Source organism: Chiloscyllium plagiosum, chromosome 34 (genome assembly GCF_004010195.1).
Source record: "Chiloscyllium plagiosum isolate BGI_BamShark_2017 chromosome 34, ASM401019v2, whole genome shotgun sequence".
Lineage (NCBI taxonomy): Eukaryota > Metazoa > Chordata > Chondrichthyes > Orectolobiformes > Hemiscylliidae > Chiloscyllium > Chiloscyllium plagiosum.
Genome location: NC_057743.1, coordinates 19,770,023 through 19,792,962, shown reverse-complemented (window position 1 = coordinate 19,792,962; position 22,940 = coordinate 19,770,023). Strand labels below are relative to the sequence as shown.

General features: G+C 43.0%; 1 protein-coding gene across 1 annotated transcript in view; it reads left to right on the top strand.

Moving 5' to 3' along the window:
- Positions 1–22,940, top strand: part of fam131c (family with sequence similarity 131 member C) — a 39,365-nt gene that overhangs the window by 14,245 nt on the left and 2,180 nt on the right. Inside the window, exons 3-6 of the mRNA XM_043675732.1 lie at positions 1,013–1,051; positions 3,217–3,310; positions 12,669–12,851; positions 19,474–19,584. Of these exons, the coding sequence (XP_043531667.1) occupies positions 1,013–1,051; positions 3,217–3,310; positions 12,669–12,851; positions 19,474–19,584 (427 nt within the window). The remainder of the gene's footprint in view (positions 1–1,012; positions 1,052–3,216; positions 3,311–12,668; positions 12,852–19,473; positions 19,585–22,940) is intronic.

Genomic DNA, 22,940 nt, shown 5'->3' with positions numbered 1-22,940 from the left:
ACTAGACTGGATTTTACAAAGGCCAAGGCATACAAGATTATGGGCCAAGTGCTGGAAAATGGGATTAGAATTGTTAGGTTGTTGTTTTTGATGGATACAAACTCAATGGGCCAAAGGGCCTTTTTCTGTTCTGTATGTGACTCTAACCTTCACACTGACAAACCAAGGTACACCCTCCATAAACCTCACTGAACCCAAGAACTCTGTCAGCATCTATCCCATACAAAATTCCATTCACCCCATCCCTCCGCTTTACAATTCCCTGAAATATAATGGGAACACTATTTATGTGAATAGACAGGTCAATTTTTTTGGGCTATTAATTATCCAGTTCAGTGGAAATCACAGCCAGGTGACTGTTACCCACACAAAGTGGGCTCTCAGCTCTCATTTGGCCCCAGTATTGGGGGATCTAAAGGCCCCTGCACTACCTTAGACTATTGGCACATAGGGTTCTTGATCTGAATTACTCTCCAGTGACCCCTGGTGGACATTGAGAGAGTGGCGGGCTTTGGGTTAGAAACATTGTCCCATTCCCCCAGCCACAGTCTCTGGATTCACATTAACAAGGGCTGCATGGCGGATGTAGAGAAAGTCTGATCATAGAGGAATTGCACCTGAGCTCGGTGAAGAGGAGAAAAGATTGCAAAAAGGGAATGAGTGGGTGGCACGGTGGCACAGTGGTTAGCACTGCTGCCTCATAGCACCAGGGACCTGGGTTCAATTCCAGCTTTGGGTAACTGTGTGGATTCGGCACATTCTCCCAGTGTCTGCGTGGGTTTCCTCCGGGTGCTCCGGTTTCCTCCCACAATCCAAACATGTGCAGGCCAGGTGAATTGGCCATGCTAAATTGCCCATAACGTTAGGTGCATTAGTTAGGGGGAATGGGTCTGGGTGGGTTACTCTTTGGCAGGTCAGTGTGGATTTGTTGGGCCAAATGGCCTGTTTCCACACTGTAGGGAATCTAATCTATACTAATGTGAATTAATGTTTGCTTTTGATTACATTTCAGCAAGACAGGACAGATTTCTGCTGGGACCCCATTGTACAGGTCAGTACATACTTCTCTCATTGGACGACATGGTCCTAAATGGGGCTAAATTCAGGATTGCAATATAAAAGGAATAATTAGGACCTCCCTCATCTGAAATGTGGTAGGGAGCAAAGCTAGATACGACTGCAAAATCCTGGGTTCAATCCAGCCTATGCTTTGAATTATTCCGGGAGTCTGGTTCAGAGATGGTGAGCTGGAGTCTGAGCTTCGAACATGGAGAGTTACCTGGACACTATGTTTCAGGAGGCAGTCATACCCCTTATATTAACGGCCTCAAATTCGGTCAGTGGTCAGGGACAGTGGGGTATGACTATGAGTGAGGCAAGTAGAGGAATCCAGGAGGTAGTGCTGAAGGAGCTTCAGCCTTGAGCTTGTCTAACAGGTGTGAGATGCTTGTTCCCTATGGGGATGAGAGCAGGGGGCTATAGTGAGAATGAGTCAAGATTAGAGTGGTGCTGGAAAAGCACAGCAGGTTGGGCAGCATCCGAGGAGCGGGAAAATCGACATTTCGGGCAAAAGCCCTACAAGAAATTCCTGATGAAAAGCTTTTGCCTGAAACGTCGATTTTCCTGCTCTTTGGATGCTGCCTGACCTGCTGTGCTTTTCCAGCACGAGTCTAATCTCCAGCATCTGCAGTACCCACTTCTGCCGTGTAGCAAAAATGAGCAAACTGACCATAGCACCTTTGTATAGGGAGCCATTCAAGAGTGGGGAGAAAAGAGAAATGTAGCTGAGACCTGGGATACTATAGTCAGGGAAATAGATCCTATTCTGTGGCCAGGATCAAGAGTCCTAAAGACTGTGTTGCCTGTCTGGTGCCCATGTTTAGGATATCTCATCTGGGCTGCAGTGGAACTTAGAGTGGGAGGGAAAGATCCAGTTGTCGTGGTCCACATAGTTACCAGCGGTAGGAAGAGGAAAGAGGCTCTGCTAAGGGAATAGGAGCAGCTAGGGACTTAATTAAAAAGCAGAACCAAACAGGTTATTATCTTTGGATTACTACCTGAGCCACAAGCAAATTGGCACAGCGTCAACAAGATTAAAGAGGTGCAAGTGTAGCTCAAAGATGGAGGTGAAAGAAACGAATTAGAATTCATGAGACATTGGCACCAGGACTGGGGAAAGAGGGAGCTGTTCCCACAGGATGGGCTCCACCTGAGTTACACTGGGACCAGAGTCCTGGAAAATCATGTAATAAGGGCTTTAAGCTAAATAGTTGGGGGTGGGACCAGTTGCATTGAAAATTATGAAAAGGTTAAAGGGAGAGGAGGACTTGTTAGAGGTTATTAAAGTTTCCAGAACAAATAACAGGATAGAGAGTATGGAAAGAGTCGGGAGTCTAACTTCAGGCACAGCAGATAAGGGGACAACTATGAAAAGGGAGTGACAGTCAAGGCAGGACTGAGAGTATTGGACTTGAATGCATGTAGCATATGAAGCAAGGTAAATGAGCCTGTACCTTAGATTGAAATTGGTGGGTATGATTTTGTGGGTATGACAGAGACATCAGCAGGATCAGGACTGGGAATTAAGTATCTGCAGATGCTGGAACCTGTACTCTAAACAAAAAATGCTGGAAATCATCTTCGAGTCTAGACTTGAAATGTTAGCTTGCTCTCTCTCTCCATGGATGCTGCCTGACCCACTGTGGTTTCCAGCATCTTTTATTTTCAGTGCTAACCAGTGACCTCCTCAAACGTTCATGTGGGAATGTAATGGGAACAAATGTAGTGATCACCTCTTCTGTGTGGTCAAAGAAATCATTTAAGCTCAGACTTGCAGAGTCCATGAAAGATGCCAGCTCCCTTGGAAGATTAGCCCAATGAGCAAAAGGAGGTAAAGGGGAGAACTCAGCGAGAAATAAACTGATCTGAGCTCTTTTGGTTCCTGACTCTGACATCGCCACATTAATATAAAGACTATTTGCCTGCATTCTAAAGGAGGTTATATTAAGTTTGTCCATCATCAATACGTCTTAAGGTAAATAAATGATACTGTGACCAGGTGGTATATATTGAAGTGCGTGTGTTTAGAGAATAAATGGCCAATGGTAATCTGCTACTGGTGGCATGATTGTACACTGTTTAATCTCACATTTTGACTGAAATCTAATCCAATGTGCTTCATTTTTTTGTAACGTTGTTTTTTTTTTTGGAATTTAGAATTGTTTTGGAAGCACCAATGTAATCTTTACTGGCTCGAAGCAGACTCTGAATGGCTATGACATCACTGCACTTGCAAGGTCATCACTAGTTGGTAGGTTGATTTGAAATGTTTATAAACTGGGCAAAATTGAGCTGAACTCCTTCAACCTAGCCGTTAGCATGTCGAACATCCTTTTGCCTGCAAAAGGTTTATTCTTCGCATGATCTTTCTGATGATCGAGAGGCCCCAGATCTCTCGAGAATGAAGCCCTCATGGATTGAGCACTGTGCCTGGTGGAGATGTCTGTGTCTGAATTGGTGCTGTTGGTTACCCACCTCGGGGAACTAGATAGGGATTGATCCACTGCAGGGAATAAGGGCTTTTGCCCGAAACGTCGATTTTGCTGAAGCTCCTCGGATGCTGCCTGAATTGCTGTGCTCTTCCAGCACCACTGATCCAGAATCTGGTTTCCAGCATCTGCAGTCATTGTTTTTACCACTGCAGGGAATAGGCTGCCCCTACTCCGCCCCCACCAAAAATGAAAGAGATGATCTACGAGAATGTGCCAGCATTTTACAACAGGCCACTTTGTTTGACAAGTTGTGATCTATTTCAGTCAGGACACTAATGATCTTTTTTACCTTCGCTACCTCTGACACCAGGATCTAACCAACATCCCACCTGCCCAGCAATGCTGGAGGCTTTCGAATGGGGTAAAGTTCACATATGAATAGGAACACAGAGCTCAGAAGCTAAATTGCCCGTAGTGTTAAGTGAAGGGGTAAATGTAGGAGAATGGGTCTGGGTGGGTTGTGCTTCAGTGGGTCAGTGTGGACTTGTTGGGCCAAAGGGCCTGTTTCCACACTGTAAGTAAGTAATCTAAAAAAAAAAGCAGGAGTAGGCCATTCGATCCTACTCATCCATTCAATAAGATCATGACTGATCTGCTGCCTCACAGTGCCAAGGACCCAGGTTCAATCCCAGCCTAGGGTGACCCTTCATGTGGAGTTTACATATTCTCCCTGGGTCTGCATGGATTTCCTCCGGGTGCTCCGGTTTCTTCCCACAGTCCTAAGATGTGCAGGTTAGGTGGATTGGCTATGCTCAATTGTCCATAGTGTCCAGGGATGTGCAGGCTAGGTGGGTTAGCCAAGGGGAATGCAGGGTTACAGGGATATGGTAAGGGGGTTAGGTCTGGGTGGGATGCTCTTCGGAGGATCAGTGTGGACTTGATGGGCCAAATGGCCTACTTCCACACTGTAGGGATTCTGTGAATTCCACTTCCATGACCTTTGACTCTCTTGTCTATCAAAAATCCATCTAACTCAGTGATTCGGCCTGAGATCTACTTAAAACCCATAAAGTTTGAACAGGGATAGATAGATGAGAGGCAGGAAGGTGGGGGAGTCTAGAAACAGGGCTCACAGTCTCAGGATATGGAGTAGGCCATTTAGTACTGAATTTGCTCACTCAGAGGGTGGTCACCCTGTGGATTTCACTACCACAGAAGGCTCTGGAGGCTGGGCCATTGAGAATATGCAAGGAAGAGATACATAAAGTTTTAGATGCTTAAGGGATAAGGGAAGAAAACAGGAATATAGCATTGAGATAGAGGATCATGTTGAATGATGGAGCAGGTTCGAAGGGCTGAATGGCCTCCTCCCTCTCCTCGTTTCCATGTTTGTAAGTGAGTTCGGGTTCACAGGCAAAACCCCTACCCCTCCCCAGCCCATAGGCAGCGCTGAAAGGAACCCGATCTCTCCCCGAGTCTGTCCTCCTGTTATCCGAGGTCTGGGAAACCCAGTCAGTCATTGTTGAAGAGAGGATGCAACCCTATTAAAATAATTCAACTCCTGACCTACCACGACGGGCGAGTATGAGATTCTCTTAATTTTGAACATCTGACCCAACTACAACTCTCACAGTGTTTAGGAGCTGACATTCACCCCATTGTTTCCACCTGGTGTAAATACCTCTCCCCTTTCAGTGTGTGAAGATGGTGATTCTCACTGAGGTATAACTGCATTAGGTTCAATTGTCGTTGAATATCTCCTGAAAGTGGGCATTGCTCACATGAGAACCAATTTAGAGGTTAACCACAGGTATTACTGCAGCTGAGCATGATCTTGCTCTCCGCCAATGCTTATACTCAGGCCCTTTCTAACAGGCCTCAGTGGAAAATCTAGATTAGAATGGTGCTGGAAAAGCACAGCAGTTCAGGCAGCATCTGAGGAGCAGTAAAATCGACGTTTCAAGCAAAAGCCCAGCTGTTTCCTGATGAAGGGCTTTTGCCCGAAACGTCGATTTTACTGCTCCTCGGATGCTGCCTGAACTGCTGTGCTTTTCCAGCACCACTGTAATCTAGACTCTGGTTTCCAGCATCTGCAGTCATTGTTTTTACCTCAGTGGAAAAACTACCAGAGGCAAGATTCGTGTCTGCCTTTATACACCCTGCCTAGCCCAGTGGCAGAGTAATAAACCCAGTTGCTTTAGCCAAACTTGCCTGGGCAGGTCAGGAAGCAAACCTGGGCCTTCTGGTCCTATTGCAAATCTGAGTGGCTCACTGAAAGTCAGAAGCGCAATATGAAGTAACACTGAGTCTGTCATTTGTGTTTCTAAGTTAAAACGACAAAGAACAGAATGTGAAAATACAGGCATGAAAGCATATAAACAGCACAGAACATCATTCGAGAAATGGGATGATGAAGTGGTGCTAATTATCCGTGATGAGTGGGATTGAATGTCAAATGCAAATCCAGAGTTGCTCATTGAGTGGTTGTGATCTGGAATGCATTGCCTGAAAGGGAGACTTAAGTAGATTCAAGTAGTAACTATCAAAGGGAATTGGATAAATTCTTGAAAGGGAAAATGTTCCAGGGCTTTGGAAAAGGGAGTGCAGGTAATTGAATAGCTCTTTCAAAGAAACCAGCAGCAGCACGATGGGCCAAATGGCTTGTTTCTGTGCTGGATTATTCTGTCTGCAGGCATAGGAATGAGGTGAGCAAAGTAATCTTTAATGCAATTTACAGGAGGAGTCTGTGCAGTGTGTAATCACAAATATATTCAGATAGTCAGACAATTGGCTGCAAGTACATTTATAAGTATACTTTCTTCCGATGGAGTTACACATACAGGCATACCTGGCCTACAACTGAGCCAGTGTCTCAGGAGAAAGGAGATGGAATGGGAGCATACACGCAACACTGACATTTTCATTTAACCATGGTGCTACTTCTAATGACTTGCATTATTGAACATTCACAGGAGTGCCAGGGAGCATCAGTCATTCAGTTGCTTTGAGGTGTTTTCATATAATGCAAAGCATTGAGTTGAAAGGATTATGGGCTAATCAATTCTGTTCCCTTGGAGTGGCAGTTTCAATGACTTAATTTGCTGAAGTTGTGACTCATTGGGGATTGACAGTGTTGCCTAGCACTGCTGTTGAAAACTGCAAGATAATAGTGGAATCAGGAGGATGTTCAGGCTTAGTCTACTCTAGCCTTCCTCATAGTACTCCAGGTGTGGTCTCACTAACGACCTATAATTACAGTTTATTGTTAGACTCAAACCCCTTGTATTGAACGAGGTAAAAACAATGACTGCAGATGCTGGAAACCAGATCTACAGTTTACTGTTAGACTCAAACCCCTTGTATTGAAGGCTAACCTAGCACTTGCTTTTCTTAATTACTTGTAGTCCCTGCATGTGAACTTCCTGTGATTCATGTAATAGATACCCAGGTCTCTCTGAATGACAATGTCTCTCTGTATTGCACCATTGAAAAGAATAATATTGGCCTTTTTACCTTATCAAATTCATACTTCCCACCCTCGCCACCCCATTCTCTTCCACCTGTCACAACGCGCCCATTTCCCTTGGGCAAAATATTTGGATGCTGCAAAGGTAGGCAATGGAGAAGGACAGGTGAAGAAATTCACCCGCAACAGTCGTCTTTGAGTTGGGGAAAGCATTTCTGGCATCAAGCCATTCTTTTGGAAGCTTGACTCATTCAATGCTGCTGTCAAAGACTGGGCCCAGTAAGTGGAAAGAATATGTTTTTGTTTTCCGGGCAAATGACATTGGGGCAGATGAAGAGCAATGAGTAATTCTCCTAACATCTTGTGGACCTGCAGCTTTTTCGGTTATTAGGAGCCTAACTTGGCCTGGGGTACCAGATACTAAAACCTCTCAAGTGTTGATGGATTTAGTTAAGGAATGTTACAACCCCAAGCGTTCTCTAATTCTGAGATGCTATTGGTTTTAGTTGGCAATTTGAGAACCAGGGGAATCCATGTTGGGATTTTTATTGAGTTTAAGATGACTGGCAGAACCATGTGACTTTGGTTTAACCCTTAATGAGATGCTGAGAGACCATTTGGTTTGTGGGATTAATGATGTAACCATGCAAAAGCACCGACTAGCAGAAGCCCAACTGGACCTCAAACAGGCACTACAACTGGCTTTATCAATGGAAAATACAACAAGTGAAGCATATGAGTTGCAGACTATTCCAATGGAAGGGGACACCCTGACCAGTCTGACTGAGCTCACAGAACACCACTTAAGTGAAGGCAATTGCATGACCTCACTCAGGACATATCCTGAACAGTGGGACTCTAGGTCAGCCCACAGCAGAACACCAAAATAAAGCCAAGCCTCAGCCAAACTGTTAAAATTTTCTTCAGGATTGGCGCCGGCAAGCCATTGTAGTTGCTGCTGGTATGTGGACTTGATACAGCAAAAGAGTCCCACTAGGCCTGAAGTGCGTAAGAGAGCTCATAGGCCGGTATCCAGGAGAGGGCACTCTAAGACCTGGCTCTGAGGAAGCTGGACCAGTGTCAAGGACTCTCCACATGTCAATAAAGGGTGACTTGGTGACAGGATACCAGCCTCTTGGAGTTATTTCAACAGGGGCCAGCATTGCCTGGTCTCAACACCATTCTTCACACCAACATTTTAGAGTCTCCAGAACTCCCACCTTGGCATTAGATCATGTTGAACCTTGTTGAAGGCACTGAAAGGACAGCCAACTGTGACTTGCCAGCTTTCCAAACAGTTCCCAATGAGTTTGGAGGGCTGTTTAAATGTGTGGAGGCAGGAGGCACTTAGCAATCGGCTGGGGGCAGGGAGGGAACGGCCGAATGCTCTGGACAAGCCTGCAGGACCTCTTGGCCTACCTGGCTGGGGTGTAGACAAAAATTCAGGGATACCGCTTCTTCCTCATTTATTTTCGCTGTTTAATTTACAATTTTAACAGGAGAAGCAAAGTCCTTGTTGAGGCATAACTGACAATTTTATTTTTAAAGCAACCTACTCAGACACATTATGACACACATCTGGAGCAGCTGGGACTTGAACCCAAGGCACCGGCTCATATTTATTCTTTCCTTCAACCAGCTGCTGTTATCAAGCTGGAAGGTTGCTGATTGGCCCTCCATCTTCGAGAGAGCACACCACCCCTCCCCCAGCCACTCATCATTGGCTAGGGAACCTGTTTCTATGCCAACGAATAAGCAGCCTCTGATAACATTACAAAAAATGTTTCCCTTGGGGATCAAGTTCTGGAACTGGAAAACGATCCTCAGTTCCTGTTTCCTGTCACGAAGCGAAATTTCAGCCCTTTGTGTCCTCCTTAGAGCTACCTTTCCATCATTTGCAAACCTGGGTACATTACTCGTTGCCTACTGATTGATGTGATTAATTATAAATAGCTGAGGCTGAGAACTAATCTTTACATCTCCCTTTATGAACGGGGAAATGATTCTAGAACTGTCTAAAAATTTGGTTAGGCCACAGTGGGTGTATTGTGTGCAGTTCTGGAATCCACATTATAGGAGGGGATGTGATTGCACTGGAGAGAATTCCAAGATGATTTCCCAGGATGCTGCTTGGGCTGGGGAGTTTTAGTTATGAAGAGAGATTGAATAAACTGAGTTGTTTTCCTTGAATCAGAGGAGACTGAGGGGGACACGACTGACAGGGTAAATAGGGAAGAGATATTTTCCCTTGTTGGAGGGTTCAGTGACCCAGGTGCATACATTAAGGGAAGGGACAGAAGAGTTAGAGGGGTTTTCTTTAATACTCAGAGGGTGGTGGAAATCTGGAACTCACTGCTTGTAAGGGTAGACAAGGCAAAAACTCTCATAACATTTAAGAAGAATTTTGATGTGTGCACTTATGATACCAAGGCATACAGACTTGAGTTGTAAAATTGGATTAGAATAGCTAGGTGCTTGTTTTTGACTGGAGAAGACTTGATGGGCTGAAGGGCCTTTGATGCACTATTGATCTCTACAACTCTACAAATTGTCTACAAATTCAAAAATGATCCATTTATCCCTGTTCTGTTTTCTGTCTATTAATTAATGGATTAAATGTCTTTGTATACTGTCTATGATAACTTAAGCTCTCCCTGAATAGTTGGACAAAGTCAGAATACACATGACACTAGGCTATTGTCCAACAGGTTCATTTGAAATTATAAGCTTTCGGATTATAGCCCCTTCGACAGGTGAAGTGAGAGAGAAGAGCACACAGACACAGTATTTATAGGCAGAGAGATCAAGGGCAGCGAGATCAAAAGATCATACAATTGGTGTGAGCGGAGTGTGGAATAATAAGTCTCTGCAGGTGACTGAGGATGTTAGACGCTGTGAGTAAAGTGTCAACAGCTGATGGGATGACTTATAATCGATTAAATGAAGCAGAGAGATCATTACAAAAAATTAAAATAAGGTGGTGTTGGAGACGAACTAAATGACCGGAATAACATGACAGGTAGAAGACTCGCATGCTGAGGGTCTAACCAAAGTAACAAGTAATCCAAAACTGTACAAACTAATTAAGGTACATGTTGTGCTACATGCCACAGTGTTCTGTGTCTGTAAAATCTTCCTAACTGTCCTGTTTTGACACCATCAACTTGATAAATCTTTATGATCTCTGTACCTTAATTAGTTTGCACAGTTTGTACATGCCATCCCAGCTCTGGCTTTCAATTTAATAGCTGAAAATGTGTTGCTGGAAAAGCGCAGCAGGTCAGGCAGCATCCAGGGAACAGGAGAATCGACGTTTCGGGCATAAGCCCTTCATCAGGAATAAGGAAAGTGTGTCCAGCAGGCTGAGATAAAAGGTAGGGAGGAGGGACTTGGGGGAGGGGCGTCGGAAATGCGATAGGTGGAAAGAGGTCAAGGTGAGGGTGATAGGTCAGACTGGGGTGGGGGCGGAGAGGTCAGGAAGAAGATTGCAGGTTAGGAAGGCGGTGCTGAGTTCCAGCAACACATTTTCAGCTCTAATCTCCAGCATCTGCAGACCTCACTTTCTCCTTTCAATTTTATACACTTCTGCTGAATATTCAATACAGCAACGCTTTGGAGGTGTCGGTGTTGGACTGGGGTGTACAAAGTTAAACATCACGCAACACCAGGTTATAGTCCAACAGGTTTATTTGGAAGCACTAGCTTTCGGAGCTCTGCTCCTTCATCAGGTGGTTGTGGGGTGCACAATTGTAAGACTTAAAATTGTGTCCTCCACAACTACCTGATGAAGGAGCAGCGCTCCGAAAGCTAGTGCTTCCAATTAAACCTGTTGGACTATAACCCGGTGCTGAGTGATTTTTAATTTTGTACACCCCAGTCCAACACCGGCATCTCCAAATCTTTTAGAATTAACATGTTGGTTTCAGTTCTTTCCTATGTAAATCGCAGAACATTTAAAAGTTACATTCTCAAAACAGCAAAGTAGTTTAGAGGGAGTAGCATTGGTTTCTCATGGCTGAAGAAGAATTAACTGGGACTCACATAAAATGAATTGGCAATCAATTGACGGAAACCATTTAAATCTCCATTGCAAATATACAGAGAAGGAAGTTAACCAACAATTAGCAGCCAAGTGCCATCTCCATATTGAGCAGCTGCAGTTGTAAGTGCTGTGACATTCAGGAAACAGTGTCAATACCAGCTGCAGTAGGAAAGCCTTGAACCCTAGCACAAATTCCGCACATTTTACCCACATCTTTTTAGTTTTGTATTATATGTAACCGTTCTGCAGAGGAATGGTGTGTCTAATTCTATCACAGATCAAAAGGGAGAAAAATGTCCTTCACAGCCCAAGCTTTTCCGAAATCCAACATGAATTCAAAATGTAGATTTATAACAAAAATGCTACCGTCTTCTCTAAATTTTGAATCACTGGCTGATTTCAGAGCTTCAGCCCTGTGTATAAATCTCACCGCATTCATTCTGCTCATCTGACATCTCCATGACAATGGACCCCACATCCATGCAGCGCTCACTCGAAACAGCCCACGGGAAACAAGTCATCAGTCTGCATGTTACTAAGTTACTTTCATTCACCCAACTGTAAGAAATGGATCCTTTCTAGGATTAATTTTTAAAGTGATACATATCATCTAAACAATTTGCATTTAGTGTCATCTCTGGGTTGAGCAAAATAGCTCCATTAACACTTGATTGTTTAGGGGAGATGATGTCCTAGTGGTATAATTACTGGACTGTTAACCCAGAGACCCAGATAATGTTCTGGGGACCTGGGTTCAAATTTTGCCATGGCAGAGGGTGGAATTTGAATTCAATTAAAAAAATGTCTGGAATTAAGAGTCTAATGATGACTGCAGGTCCACTGTCAATTGTTGGAAAAGCCCATCTGTGTTTCACTAATGTCCCTTAAGGAAGGAAACTACTATCCTTACCAGGTCTACATGTTACTCCAGACTTTTAGCAGTGTAGTTGACTCTTAATGGCCCTCTGGGCAATTCAGGAAAAGCAATAAACATTAGCACAGCCAGCGTCACCTTCATCCCATGATTGAGTAAAAAAAAAATTACACTTCAAGGGTAAGTCTCTGACTCTGCAGAGTGGCAACATACTGTACCCAATAGCAGTAAATATCAGACAAGCTATTATTTCTAATGGCTCTGTCTCAAACCTCACTCCTGACTTAAGGACATATTCCACACAGACATTGCAGTGCCACACTGAGAAAGTAGGTCATTGTCTGAACATAGTTTGGCTGTTGGGAGAATGATAGCGCGATTTATTGCTCTATAATTATAAGCCATTTTATTTTACTGTCGTAATTTTGACCCCATTGCTATTCCTTTGGAATGTGCTGTACTGATTGCTATTCTCTTCTAAGTTCTCCACAAAGAAAATTAATCTGTTGGTAGCCAACATTACTGCAACATGAATATTGGTCACAAAAAGGTTGATTGTTCCAAATTTCAGATATTTTTAATAAAAAGTGTGGGAATGACAAAAGAAGGAAGTTAAATGGAAATGCAATGAAGGGGTTGTGATTGATGGATTGTGAGTGAGGAATTCATCCTTTAAATCTCATTTGTAATCTTCACCTTTTAACAATTAAGATATTTACCTTCTTGCGCATGTAGTGAAACCAATAGATTAAATTCACCATAGCAGCAAAATGTGATACTGATTTTCCATTGCAGGTCTGGTTCAGACAGTCAAAGATCACATCACAAAGCCAACAGCAATGGCACGTGGCCGGGTGGCTCACCTAATAGAATGGAAGGGTTGGGGTGCCCATGGCAGAGGCTCTAACACATGTTCGATGGATGACGTCCACTATTCCAATCTCACCGATGAGCTGAAGGAAGCTCGTTTTGCAGCAGGTAAGATGGGCAGGAATTAAACTGCGTTCAATACGATGTCCTACACAAGGGGCAAAGCAATCTGAAACACTGGGGTTCCAAGCCAAATATCTACTCAATGGGGATGGGATCGTCCATTGTTTCACTGTGTTTTCAAGTAGCAATCCATGAGATGGTCAAAGAATTTAAAACTGACGTAAATCTGATGTACACACACACACATATATTTATATATATGTGTGTATATATATATATATAATACAGAGGAACCTCGATTATCAGAATACTAATTATCTGAAAATCGGATTATCCGAAGGAGATCTGGAGGCCCCGATAGAAACATTACATGAAAGACGAGTTTCCAACAGTGATCGTGTGTTTTGTTTACAGTGATTAAACAGGCACTGTCTCCAAATGACTGACCTCTCTCTCTCTCCACACTTTCCCTGGAGTTCTACATGGTGTACGCTAATGCCCCCCACCCCGCTTCCCCAGATAATCTCTCCAACATTGTCCTGTACAGGGCAGAGGTGGAACCTGGGGTCGGGGGCAATGAGCAGTGTTGGGGACGCGGCTGCAGTCTCCTGAACGGGGAGCAGACTTTAAAGACTCCAAGCCCCAGAGGAAAGGCATTTAATTGATTAACCAAATAATTGATTATCTGAACAAAATAGTACCTGCCTATCTCGTTCGGATAATCGAGGTTCCCCAGTGTGTATATATCCGTTATCTGGATAGCATGTAAAACAATACTTTTCACTGTATCTCGGTACATGTGACAATAATAAATCAAATCAAATCAAATCAAATCATCATGTTGCTATTCAGTTTCAATTTTGATTCACTCTTAATCCAGTGATCTGAATTTTAGCATGTGGGCAGCAAGGTGGCACAATGGTTAGCACTGCTGCCTCACACCACCAGAGACCCGGGTTCAATTCCCGCCTCAGGCGACTGACTGTGTGGCGTTTGCACGTTCTCCCTGTGGCTGTGTAGATTTCCTCCCACAGTCCAAAAAAGTGTGCAGGTTAGGTGAATGGGGAATGGGTCTGGGTGGGTTGCGCTTTGGCGGGTCGGTGTGGGCTTGTTGGGCCGAAGGGCCTATTTCCACACTGTAAGTAATCTAATCATATGGTAAGCCAGAGATGTTCTGTGTTAAAATGTTCTGTGATATTCAAACTCTGTCTATACCAGATAGAAGTGAGAAAGTTCGAGGTGTTTACTTCTGTGCTTTCCAGCTCATAATTATTACTTCAAAATGGAAAAAAAAAGTGCTCATAAACACAACCATGCAGAAGCTCCATTTTTTTGGAAACCCACCAGGAGTTCAACCTGAATAAATGTGAAGCGATACATTTTGGAAGGTTGATTTTGAATGCTGAATACAGGGTTAAAGACAGGATTCTTGGCAGTGTGGAGGAACAGTGGGATCTTGGGGTCCATGTACATAGATCCCTCAAGGTTGCCATCCAAGTTAATTGGATTGTTAAGAAGGTGTATGGTATTTTGGCTTTTATTAAGAGGGGGATTGAGTTTAAGAACCATGAGGTTTTGCTGCAGCTCTGTGAAGCCCTGGTTAGACCATACTTGGAATATTGTGTCTGGTTCTGGTCACCTCATAATCAGAAAGGTGCAGATGTTGTAGAGAGGGTGCAGGGCAGATTTACCTGAATGCTGCCTGGATTGGAGGGCTCTTCTTATGAACAGAGGTTGAGTGAGCTAAGACTTTTCACACAGGAGAGAAGAAAGAAGAGAGAGGTGACTTGATAGAGGTGTACAAGGTAATGAAAGGCACAGATAGAGGGGATAGCCACAGACTTTTCCCCAGGGCGGAAATGACTGTCATGAGATGTCAGTGGTAGGTTCTTTAAGCAGAGAGTAGTGGGTGCGTGGAATGCACTGCCAGCGGTGGTAGTCGAGTCAGAGACATTAGGGACATTTAAACAACTGCTGGACAAGCACATGGACAACAGTAAATTGAGATGTGTGTAGGTTAGGTTTATCTTAGATTAAGATAAATGCTTGGCACAACATTGTGGGACAAAGGGCCTGTACTATGCTGTACGGTTCCATGTTCTATATAAAAGATAATGCTGCTTTTCAGCCACACTCCAGATATTTCAGGGTCAAATTTGAGCTGAAGGTTTCCGTCGCATCTCCACCAATTTCCACATCTACTCGATTTCCAGCAGGAATTTACAGGTGAGGCCACATTTTCACCTGGACTCGGGAAAGGCCGCAAGGCGCATGTTCATGGTTCAATGCATAGCCAATCCATTGTGAGCTTACGTGGGATTTTAGTCTGTGTGGGTCGCCTGTGTATTTTGCGAGTTCTGAAGGAGTGCGTGAGGTAAACTGGTCAAAAGGCCCGCCTCTGTCCTCCAGCTCTGCAGTCCAGCTCCCAACATTGAGGAAAGATGGTTTAGATGTCCACACACTCCCACCTGTACTCATGTACATTCTATAGGCCATCTTCACATTCTCTATACAGTGACTATATCACAGAGTCATAGATTCATAGAAACCCTACAGTATGGAACCAGGCCACTTGGCCCATCAAGTCCACACTGACCCTCCATAAAGCATCTTATCCGCACTCACATCCCTACCCTATCCCTGTAACCATGCCTTCCCCATGGCCAATCCCCCAATCTTGCACATCCCTGGACACGATGGGGCAATTTATCATGGCCAATCCATTTAACCTGCACATCTTTGCACTGTGGGGGGAAACTGGATCAACCAGCGGAAACCCACACAGACATGGGGAGAATGTGCAAACTCCACATAGATAGTCGCCTGAGATTAGAATTGAAGTTGGGTCCCTTGTGTGATATATATACATCCTCACTTTTCCTCCATACTTGTGAAGTATGTACTATTGTACAGATCTCAGTAATAGTGATGAGAATGATTTTAAAATCATTGGAAAACAATTAAAGCTCTAACAATCTACAAAACATCTGAAATCAAACTCATAAACTGGGTCAAAAAACCCAATGGAAAGATTGCATTCTTTAAAGCACCTATGAGGTTTGTAAACAAACAAGAAACTGCAACAAAGATATGTTCAGTTACTCACTTCAATAGCTCTTGGATCAATAAATGAAAATAGTACAGGGAAAGAAATCTGATTTCTGTCCTCCATTTAAACTGGGAATCTCAGTCTCAATGGGGAAGTCTGAGTATTTCGCAGACTCAGCATTCCCAGCCCACAAACTGACAAGGGCAAAAGGGCATGGAGCAAAATTGAATATCCTCCAAAAATAAATTCGACTGTGGCTATTTGTGCAGAAAAATGGAGCAAAAATTCTGTTCCTGATATTCAATAGTGCAGCTCTTGTGTTGGCAGGGACATTGAAATAATTAAAGATTGACATCCAATGAATTAAAATCCTGAAAGCCAAAAAAACATGCAGCGATAGATCAACTGCAATTTGAATCATGGAGTCCCTACAGTGTGAAAGCAGGCCATTTGGCCCAGCAAGCCCACACCAACCTTCTCATGAGCATCCCACCCAGAATGGCTAACCCACCTCGCCTGCACATCCCTGGACATCATGGGCAATTTAGCATGGTCAATCCACCTAACTTGCACTTCTTTGGATTGAGGGAGGAAACAGGACCACCCATAGGAAACCTACACAGACACAGGAGAACACGCAAAATCCACACAAACAGTTGCCCAAGACTAGAATCGAACCTGATCCCTGGTGCTATAAGACAACAGTGCCAACCACTGAAAAAATAAATTATCTCCAAAATGGCAGAAGCTCTGAAGCTGTTGTCATATGACAACAATTGGCTTAACTTCCTGAAGGATTTTAGAGATATCACCAATAATGTTTAGATAATTGAGACGACAGAAGATCTCCTGGATCGGGTGGATTCTGGAAATCCCACCACAGCCATTGTTCATTAGCAATGCTGGTCAATGAACAAAGCCCCAGCAGAACAAGGAATGAAGAGTGGTCTCCCAGCACTGAAAAGCAAAAAAAGGTCAGAAAATATTTGAGGACAATTTACATTGTGATTTACCACAAAAGTTGCTGTGTCTTTGTGGCATTGCTGAAGGCTGTATATAAGTTGGATTTAGGAATGTCGAGGGCAGTGGATGGTTCATTGGTTCCCCCTAGTGACTCCTTATGAATAAGCAGCGACAATAACAACTTGCACTTCCAAAAGGGGGGACATCTGTTCTCTTGCTGCTCAGGGGGCACAGACACTAAGAAATTGTGCCTCACCAGCCCATGGTTGGAAATTCATGCATTAGACTTATTCCATGAATACACCCGATGAATTAAACCAGAAAATAAATACTGGGGAGACCCAAGCCCAGACTAAGTCTCTGCCACAAACTCCATTCCCTGACCACTATCTCCATCTGTCTGTCTAGCGACAGGCTGAAACTAACCAGTCTCTTTGCAACTATGATGCACATTTGATTCCAAGTTGATCACATATTGGTGCCATCACTAAGGCTGCCTGTTTCCAAAAGCTATTGAAGCGAGTAACAAACAGTTTCTTGTTTGTTTACAAACCTCATAGGTGCTTTAAAGAATGCAATCTTTCTATTGGGTTTTTTGACCCAGATTATGAGTTTGATTTCAGATGTTTTGTAGATTGTTAGAGCTTTAATTGTTTTCCAATGATTTTAAAATCATTCTCATCACTATTACTGAGGCCTGTACAATAGTACATACTTCACAAGTATTTTGACCCAGATTATGAGTTTGATTTCAGATGTTTTGTAGATTGTTAGAGCTTTAATTGTTTTCCAATGATTTTAAAATCATTTCATCACTATTACTGAGGCCTGTACAATAGTACATACTTCACAAGTATGGAGGAAAAGTGAGGATGTATATATATATCACACAAGGGACCCAACTTCGATTCCAGAACATTAGCTAGCTCTGGGCCTATCTCCATCTGCTACTGGAACCCTTATTCAGCCTATGGAACCGCTGGAATCAATCATTCCAAAGCCTGCTCTCTTACTTTCCACCTTCTAGAACTTAGGAGCTCTGCGACCTGTTCTTAACTCAGCCCTCTTCACCCTCCTTGTGCTTATTTCTGGTTTCTGGCCAGGCACTTATGATAAAATTTGTACTTTATTTTAAATCCCTCCATGACCTTGTCCTCCCTATATCTGTAATCTCCAATCTTACAATCTTTTGAGGTAGTTCCAATACTCACGTTCCAGCCTTTTGCTGCATAGCCCCAATTTTAATCACTCCCACCTTTGGTGGCCATGTCTTCAGCCTCTTGATACTGAATCTCTAGAATATTCTCTACCTCATTTTCCTTCCTTTAAGCTGCTCCTTAAAACTTATTCCTTTGACAAATCTTCTAGTAATCTGATCTTATATCTCCTCATGTGGCTGAGTGTCACATGTTGCTTCATCATTGACCTGTGAGGCACCTAGGATCACTTACTACATTAAAGTTGCTAAAGGTCATTGAAAATATTACAAAATGTTCCAAGGCACTTCCTGCTCAGAAAAGGAACAAGGACAAGAGGTTACAGACTTAAAGTGGCTTGTCAAAGAAGTAAATTTGATGTCAGAGAAAGAATTTGTCTCAAAGCCAGTAGTTCAGACTTGGACCTCTGCCTGGAAATGGGTTCAATTGAACTGTTTAGGAGTACGTTATAGAGTTGCAGAGCTGTACAGCATGGAAAAAGACCCTTTGGTCCAACTCATCCATGTTGATCAGATATTCTCAATTAATCTAGTTCCATTTGCCAGCATTTGAACCATATCCCTCTAAACCCTTCCTAATCATAAACCCATCCAGATGCCTTTTAAATGTTGTAACTGTACCAGCCTCCACCATTTTCTCTGGCAGCTCTCTCCATACACGCACTACCCTCTGCATGAAAAAGTTGCCCCATAGGTCCCTTTTAAATCTTTCCCCTCTCACCTTAAACCCATGCCCTCTAGCTTTGGACTCCACTACCCCAGGGAAAAGACCTTGGCTGTTCATCCTATCCATGTCCCTTATGATTTGATGATTATTTAAACAGAAACAATGTGCAGGGTTACAGGGAAAGGCTGGGAAGACTCCACTTAATAATGATGCTCATTTGGAGGTGCAGGAACATTGGGCCAAATGGCCACCTTCAGTACTGTAACAATTCTGTGACCTTGGAATGAGGAGAAGGTTTGGACAGCAAGCAGAGATTGGAAGAGTCACAGAAGACAACAAGAAGAGGTTTTGAGGGATCTTTTAGACTAGAGACAGACAGAGCAAATCTAATGCATTTACCAATGGAATCATTAATAGTTTTATCAGGCGCAGATTTGCATCTTGCAAATAGTAATCACAACAAGTGTCAGTGTTAAAACTCTACAAAGTCCATACCAGGTTCCTGCCTTTCGCAACCTGTGGAACCCCCAGGAAATTAATTATATATTCAACTACAGTGAGATCCTGCACCAGTTTCCCATTAGAGGTTTGTTTCTTTCATTTTGACTATTTTCCCTTTAGATTAGATTCAGACTATTGTATAAATGGGATCCAATTGATTGGTATTAATTTTCTGTGGGTGCTGGGTCAGTTATAATTGGTTTGGTTATTGTCAATTATTAGTCTTGATGTTGATACTCTTTTCCTTCACCGTTCATTTCTTTAAAAATAGGTGTTGCTGAGCAGTTTGCCATTACTGAGGCAACACTGAGTGCCTGGTCCTCACTGGATGCGGAAGAGGTGATTTGTGGCAGTAGTCCAAGCAACACGGTTGACTACCTCAGTAGGTTAAAGACATTTTATTGTTGTCTATTTATTGTCCACCTGTAATATAAGTATGGGGTCACTTTGCACAGAAAGGCTCTTCTTTACCTAGAGTTAATCCCACCAGGATGAAATCTTGCTGCTTCTTCAGTTCCTTCAATGATACATTCAAAGGTCTTTTGTTATAATTGTTAATCATTTTCTTAAGAAGTAATTCTGAACATCTATCCTAATCCTAAACATCCTTTTCCCAAATTTGAACTAAATCATTTTATCCTATTATCTCCATGTATCTCATAATATGCCTCTGGGTTAACTTTCTCTATCCTATTAATTGTCTTTTTATTCTTTCATGGCTGAGTCTGCATTATTGCACATCCCCAGTTGCCCTCGAGAAGGTGGTAATGAGATGCCTTTTTGAACCACTGCTGTCCTTGGGCTGTAGGTGGACCCACAATGCCCTTAGGGAGGGAGTTCCAGGATTTTGATCCAGCGACACTGAAGGAACAGCGATATATTTCCAAGTCAGGATGGTTTGTATCTTGAAGGGAAATCTGTGGGCGATGGATGCTCCATTATGCCTTATTCACATCTTCAAGATCCCCTCTGTGATCTTTCTTTTCAAAATTGAACCACTCTACCTTCTTGTTGCTCAGTCTTGCCTTCTAACACAGGGAATGATAATGCAACAAATAATCTTCTGGGTCATTTACTCTGGCACTGATTGTAATCATGTGATAGGCTCACAGAAAGAAGCCAACCACGCTTATGCTGTCGCTAATTCTTAAACTCTTCAAATTGTTTTCTCTTCTTAATGGTAAGTTCCTAGGAGTGTTGCTGAACAAAGAGACCTTGGAGTGCAGGTTCATAGTTCCTTGAAAGTGGAGTTGCAGGTAGATAGGATAGTGAAGAAGGCGTTTGGTATGCTTTCCTTTATTGGCCAGAGCATCAAGTATATGAGTTGGGAGGTCATGTTGCAGCTTTACAGGACAGTAGTTAGGCCACTTTTGGAATATTGCGTGCAGTTCTGGGTCTTCCTCCTATAGGAAGGATGTTGTGAAACTTGAAAGGGTTCAGAAAAGATTTACAAGGATGTTGCCAGGATTGGAGGGTTTGAGTTATAGGGAGAGGCTGAACAGGCTGGGGCTGTTTCCCTGGAGCATTGGAGGCTGAGGGGTGACCTTATATAGGTTTATAAAATCATGAGAGAAATGGATAGGGGAAATAGCCAAGGTCTTTGCCCTGGGATGGGGGAGTCCAGAACTAGAGGGCATAGCTTTAGGATGAGAAGGAAAAGATACAAAAGGGACCTAAGGCCAACGTTTTCATGCAGAGGGTGGTGCATGTATGGAATGAGCTGCCAGAGAAAGTGGTGGAGGCTGGTACAATTACAGCATTTAAAAGGCATCTTGATGGGTAAATGAATAGGGGATATGGCCCAAGTCTGACAAATGGAACTAGATTAATTTAGGATATCTGGTCAGCATGGACGAGTTGAACCAAAGAGTGTGTTTCCGTGCTGTACTTCTGTATGACTCTATTTCTGTATTTTAATCCTTTCCAAATACTCCAGCTTGTCAAATAGGCAACAGTCATTTGCCAATTCATTTCTCAGGGCAGTGCCCTGCCCAGTTAGAGACAACCTGCCTGGTTTAAAATTTAATGTTAATCAGCATGAATAGGTGCATTCACCATGGCAATGCCTCGACCAATCAGAATTCACTTACAAACTTATCAGCACTCTCCTCTTATGAAGCACTAATGTTGGTTTTTCCCTCCTTAAGGTTGGTATTCTTGCAAATTGCTCCTGATGAGTACAAGATGAAAAGTTTCAACAAAAATGTGTCTTTTCTCAGCAACACTCAAGGACTGTACAACCGAATGACAATTGTTAAAACAGCACGTAACATGATGATCGCATGTGGCATATTTATAAATGTTTCAGTACAGGCACTGAACAGATGTTGTATGATGGACCTAATGCTTTACTGAGGATTTTTTCTTGAGCCTGTGTCTCCCTGAGTGCTGTCAGCACAAGGCAATTTGCATTAAATTGTGTTGAAAAGTCTGGACATATTACACATAATAATCCTCTTTACAAACATGGTTCCCGTCACTTTTAATGCAGGCAGCCACTTGTTTTGGCTAGTCATTTTTTGTTCGCATAGAAATCAATTACACTGGCACATCTTGTTATTCATGGAGTACATTCTCTATTCTGGGTAATTTTAAATACTTACTGACTTACAATGCTTTGCTGATTTCAGGCAAAGGTGGGTGTTTAAGCAGTTCACCCAGGTTAAAGTGTGATTCTCTTAATGACAACTGCCAACAATTAGCACCTGCTAATTTTCTGCTCTTTGTCAAAAATAATGTTGGTTGCTTAACTAATGTGGACAAATCTCTGAACACCAGCTGTAAGTACTGGGAACTATAAAAAGTTAAAAATCACACAACACCAGGTTAGAGTCCTACAGGTTTAATTGGACTGTTGGACTATAACCTGGTGTCGTGTGATGTTTAAATTTGTACAGCCCAGTCCAACACCAGCATCTCCAAATCGGAACTATAAAAGAAATTATGATGACGTAGTGATAATGTCACTGGATTAAAGTGCTCCAGAGACTGAGAGTGACAGTCTGAGGCATGGGTTCAAGATTATTTCACATTCCTCCAATAACCTTTCACCCCTTTTGTTCTCGCTAGCAGAACTTAAATTCTATCGATTAATAAATCTAGAATATAAAGCTCATCTCAGAAATTGTGTCTATAACCTCATTGATTGTAGTTAAAAAAAAGTTTCACTTTCATAATTTAAGGAAATTTGCTGTCCTTACCCAGCTTCATGTGATTCCAGACCCACAGCAGTGTGGTTGACAGTGAAATACAGTGACAAGTCATTAAGTTCAGAAGCAATTAAAGATGGGCAACAAATACTGGCCTTATTGTATCCCATGAAAGAATTAAAAGGAAAAATGCTTTTCTGAAAATGAAACATGTATGAATGTTTCAGAGACAGGCCGCTGGTCCATAAGGCTACTGCAAAACATACGGAGATATGGCATTGAGGGTGAGTTGGAGGTTTGGATTAGGAATTGGCTGGCTGGAAGAAGACAGAGGGTAGTAGTTGATGGTAAAGGTTCATCTTGGAGTGCAGTTACTAACGGTGTTCCGCAAGGATGTGTTTTGGGACCTTGCTGTTTGTCATTTTTATAAATGACCTGGACAAGGGGCTAGAAGGTTGGGTGAGCAAGTTTGCGGATGATACGAAAGTCGGTGGAGTTGTTGACAGTGAGGAAGGATGTGGCAGGTTACAGCGGGATATAGATAAGCTGCAGATTTGGGCAGAAAGGTGGCAAATGGAGTTCAATGTAG